Below are 5,262 nucleotides of genomic sequence, written 5' to 3' on the forward strand. Positions count from 1 at the left end.
TTGCAAATTTTTCAAATTTTATTGATAAAATTTTATTTTTTCCACATTTTTGGACGAGCCAGCTCGTGGGCTCGGCGAGCCAAGCGGGCTTGGCTCTTTGGACGGGACCCCCCGCTCGGCTCGAGCTCGGGCTCGTCAGCCCACGAGCCGAGCTTTGACGAGCCGAACCGACGAGCCGTGAGCCGACTCGGCCCAATTGACATCCCTACCAGAACAAAGCATGATACAGTGGATGACCAAGCCATGAGTCTGGAATGATCTAACAATAAGCCTCATATCTTACTGTGAGGGCCATTTTGGGGCATAATGACAAGAATACGCGTACTCACCACTACCATGGTTACGGATAAGCTCGACCTACTACGATTGTATAGCAGTTATCTCAAGTCACAACTGAGAAATAACATTTATCTCAACTAAGGGATAACCATCCGCATATTCACAACTCAATAAAGACAGTCCGCATTAAAATCAATCACGAAGGTACCCAACAACTACAAATGCCACACCAATAGATCTCAGTTAACATTGTAAATTTTCAAATTCCTAGTTGAGCATAGTGTAAATTTCAATACATTCTATTTTCTACGTTGACACTCTAAGGCACTTGAGTTAATAAAGTACTGATCACTACAAAAGAACATACGGAATTCCAACGGATTATTATGTGTTCAGATAGAACTATTAACAATTGATTTTATTAAATCAATAAAAATTGCATTTTTCGTCGAACACAAATTCTGCATAGATCATAATAAAAACCCAACCTTGGTCTGGAAATCAACATTTCTGGCAGCAGCCTTATAAGAATTATCGACAATTTCTTTAAACGTGGGCTTCAGGCAAAGACTCCGATCAATCCAAACGCCGTTTGCGAAGGACAATTGGGGCCCACCGAGCGAACCACCGTCAGCGAAGACGAGAGTGACGAGCTGGGATGAAAGAGAATTAAGCTCTTCGGTTCCCGTGGACTTGAGAAAACTGAGTAGCTGGTCTAGCGTGTTGCCTTTAGACCCGGCAGCGATCAAGCCCAGCACAACATGAATCGACACCGGCGAGAACACCAGGTTGGCGTCCTTGGCCTTAGTAGAAACCAAGTGCTTTGCAAGAAACAAAGAAACGTCAGTCTGGTTACTAATGGATTCCCGAATGTCCATTGTTGATCCGTGCGTTGCTGACTTTCTCGAGCGAGAGAATGGAGGGGCTCTTGGAAACACAGAATGGAAAAGTTGTTTGATGCTTGTGTGGGCTTGCCTTAATACTCTCTGCACAGAGTGCATTATGTTTAAGAACTTTTTTTTCTTTTTAAAAATTTTTTTATGCTTCTTAGCTGTGACATTGGAAAATTGAAAATGCAGAGTACTTATGGGGACTGGTTGAAGTTTTGAGGGTAAGGTGTTGGTTTTGCTACTTTGCTTTGTGACGAGGGTTGCTTATAAATCAAAGGTGGATTTGTGCTATTGGAGGATGATTTCTGGGGCATGTATTTTGGGAGAATAAAGGGTTTTTTAAGTAAAAAAAATGGAAGCTAAGGTTGGTGATTCTTGAGATAAAAAAATTATTTGAAAAGGTTTCACTCAAAGAATATGTTCACACAAAAATATAAATTTGGATTTTGTTATGCAATGGATCCAGAAGTATCTAATAATTAATAATGTAGAGTAATGAAAACGATTCACAATTTCATGTTTTAAAATATGATAGAAGAAAATTTATTATAAAAAATGTATGATTTAAGTCACAGATAAATGAATACATTTGAGTTATGTTAGATATTATGACGTGAATTACGCAAGTTATTTGGACTACTAAAATTTGTTTTATAGGAAAGAAGATAAGTATGCTCGACAATATTCTAAGCTATAAATACAGAGTGTATAATGTGTTATCACTTCAAGTATCAAGTAATTAGGATATAATAACTTTTCTCTCAAGGTAGTAGTTTGTTGACTCTGCTCTGATTGCTTAAAACTTTTTTGTGATAATTTGATGCAATATTTTTCTCTGGAAAGACTGAGCTCTCTTTCTACAACAAACTTAGTAATATTTACATTTTTTTGAAAAAAAATTCAAGAAAACTTTCATTTAACCAAATTGCCACGAATCATGGATGAGATGAATAGTGGAGCACTACCAATCCAGTTAGATAAGACAAAGGTAATGGTAGCAAACGACGCAAGTTTGTGTGCCACTTTATTTACTTATCTCAAAGTATAAGAGCCACATCATACGTCCTACAATGTGTGTTTAAAGCTAAGCTATAATATTCTTGTTAATTTTGCACCACTCGAAGAGAGTGAATCTGCAAATCAGAAAATCGAGCCTTGTCCAATCTATTGCACTGCTAAAAGTTCGGCATCCTCCGATGAGAACACCCAAAGCAACCTTTGCCCTGTGCAACAATGACATCTCCTCTGCAAAACTCTTATTTATATTGGGTACATACATGCTTGGAATGAACTTTAGCATATCTACTAACAAAATACGTGTAGGCGTGTTCTGGAAGCAAGGCTTACGATTGAACGCGATTTCATAAAAGTTTGTGATACATGTGGATTTAATCTAACATATTTTTCTCTATTATAAAAAAAATTCTCAAAATAGAAACGATATGTGTCAATGAATCTTCAAAATATTGAGAAAAATAAGGTCATTTAAATATTCTTTAGTAATGGATACAAGTACAACAGAATGTTAAAAGGGTAAGTAAAATAGATGTATTTGTTTTTGGTTGAGAGGGATAGTTTATTACGAAATAATGTTAATGTATTTTTTTAAATAACTTTGGTGATCGCGATAACTTCTACAAACTCACAAGTTGCAACCAATTTGTGTAGAAAAAATTAGTTTTGAGACTTATCACATATTAGTTGGTAGTACATGATTTTGAATTGTGACAAACTTGTTCCCATGGGGAATGTATGGTGAAGTTTTGATAATTTAAATATGCCCTGGATAGGTATTATTAAAATTTGATTTTAGTTTCAAGTCAAAATCAACAATTAACTTTAACCATTCATTTCATAGAATCAACAACTTTTCGATTACATATTTCACTAATTTTTATTAAAATTAACTAAAAATGTTTATAATTTTAGTATACGTCAAACAGGGGCTAAAACTATAAAGTACGTTCAAACTATGCAACAAAAATAATATACATCAAACTACTGGGTATATTAATCCATCGTCTCCAAATACAAAATCTAGTATTGACAAGAATGAGCATGGAAGTTTAAGAGGTTTGACAGTGTTGTTGATCAATGTTTGTGAACTTAGAATGATACAAGTAAAATTACAGCACTAGAAATGTTTGCAAGCCTTCACAAAGTGCAGTTGCTTTACTTAACCTGAGAGGGGATTAAGAATCTGCCCGAGAAAGAGCACTACCACACATGTATCTTCTCTAACAAAAAACAATAATGGATGGTCAGCCACAAAATCTTTCTTATCCACGAACGGTAAACTATTGAATAGTTCAGCAGCAGTAGTTGCAGCTGCAACTTCTGTGCCTTCCTCGTTTGCCTTAATCAACAATATGTGGAAAATTCTCGAAACATAAAGGTTCTCACCAATGGAAGAATCCACCATCTCAGTGAGTTCATTGCCAGAACTAGGTAACCCCAAACATCAAAACCAAAAGATATTTTGAATTTTGGAATACGGAGGTCACCCGCATCCACTTGTTCATATGAATCGTGATTCTCAAAGGATCCGGATTTAGAGCTGAATTTTTCAACTAAAGCTGGTAGTCCGTCTCTGGCATCAGGAAGTAAGAAATACATAGAGAACTTTCGCTTGTTTTCACCTTGTTTGTATGGAAGGCTCAAAACTTTAAAACTATCAAAGGCACGTATATATTGATCCTCTTCGCTGGTCATGAGAGTTACTTGCACCGAGCTCCCATCTAGGAGGAAGAACTCATCATCTATTATCTTTGAAGCGTCGAACTTCTTGTTCCAGGCTCCTTTGAAATACATAGCATTTACAATGATGAGTCTTGTTGAAACATCAACAGAATCAGACGGTAGAATTTCTTTGATAAGACCATTTGTTTCCTTTTTAGCCCACTGTTGTGTATGTGACTCATATAGAGTGAAATACAGATTCCCGATCAAATAGGGCGATGGCGTCACTCCACTTCGCTCCACTCAGGCATCAGCCTTGCTCGGGATTAGTTCACTATTTGGTTGCTAGAGATGCTGAATGTGTTGGGGTTGCCGCGGTATGGTAGATGGTTTTTTTTCTTGTACTAAATTCTTGTATGGTCTCGATTAGGATTAGTATAAATAATAATGTCGTAACCTTATTTTTCATACTGAATAAAATTATCTCCGCTTCGCTCTCGTAGATATAAGCACATCACCGAACAATGTAAATAATTGTGTTGATTTCTCTTTTTTATCTCTTTATTATTGAGCATAAAATTCAACACCCACAAATTCATTGATTCAGTTGCCTCATCAGCCTTCAGAACCAGAGGGCTACTACTGTGACAGAGGTCATGACATGCTATGTGATAGGCACCTATTTGGCGCCCCCCTATTAGAGGTGGCACCGGCCCCACCAACGCCCCCTCCAATAGGGGGCACCTGTCACAGTCCTTGTTTGTTTAAGAATCTTTCTCAGAACCATCACGAACAAAAAAAAGCTCATCAAAACGTTTGTCGGCAATTAGAAGATTTAGCAGATTTTAGGATACCCCAAGCCAATTAGTCTGTTGATAGTGCATTGTACTAGGATTGAAAAACAATATATTACCGTTTATACCTAAAGGCGATTATCAATGCTATATTTCATGAGAAGTAGAATACCGAGGATCTTATTGCAAGAGTGAAAGAATCCTACTGAAAATAGCCCTCTCTTCATTTCAAGTAGGGCTTTCTTATTCTATCATGATTAAGGATGAGTACGACCAATTATTATAAAATAACTAAGTCTGTAGGAAAAGTTTCATTCTCAAGTACCGCAACCATGAAAACTCACGTGCAACCAAATTGTTTCAGCACATTACCAATTTTCATTAACAAGGAATGTCGAGACTTAAAGCTATGATTTTGATACTTGAATAGTAAATTTGATACCATATTAAATTATCTCTTCTAAAAGTTTAAATACTTAGTTGGCAGATAAATTCTACATCTCACGATCAAGATAAAGCACTTAATATGTAAAGGCACTCTTTGTCTTTCACTAAATTAGAGCATTTTCTGGAGCACAAAATTCAGCTTGTTCAACAGTTTAATACTAAACAAAATCATA

The 5,262-nt window shown here is 36.5% G+C and overlaps 1 protein-coding gene and 1 pseudogene across 1 annotated transcript in view; both read right to left on the reverse strand.

Moving 5' to 3' along the window:
- LOC111385356 (serpin-ZX-like) overlaps positions 1-1,460 on the reverse strand; it is a 3,548-nt gene extending 2,088 nt beyond the window's left edge. The window contains exon 1 of the mRNA XM_023009739.1: positions 768-1,460. Within this exon, the coding sequence (XP_022865507.1) occupies positions 768-1,280 (513 nt within the window). The 5' untranslated portion in view covers positions 1,281-1,460. The remainder of the gene's footprint in view (positions 1-767) is intronic.
- A 1,885-nt stretch (positions 1,461-3,345) lies between these two features.
- Positions 3,346-5,262, reverse strand: part of LOC111385353 — a 2,169-nt pseudogene continuing 252 nt past the window's right edge.

This window comes from Olea europaea, unplaced genomic scaffold (assembly GCF_002742605.1).
Source record: "Olea europaea var. sylvestris unplaced genomic scaffold, O_europaea_v1 scaffold3133, whole genome shotgun sequence".
Lineage (NCBI taxonomy): Eukaryota > Viridiplantae > Streptophyta > Magnoliopsida > Lamiales > Oleaceae > Olea > Olea europaea.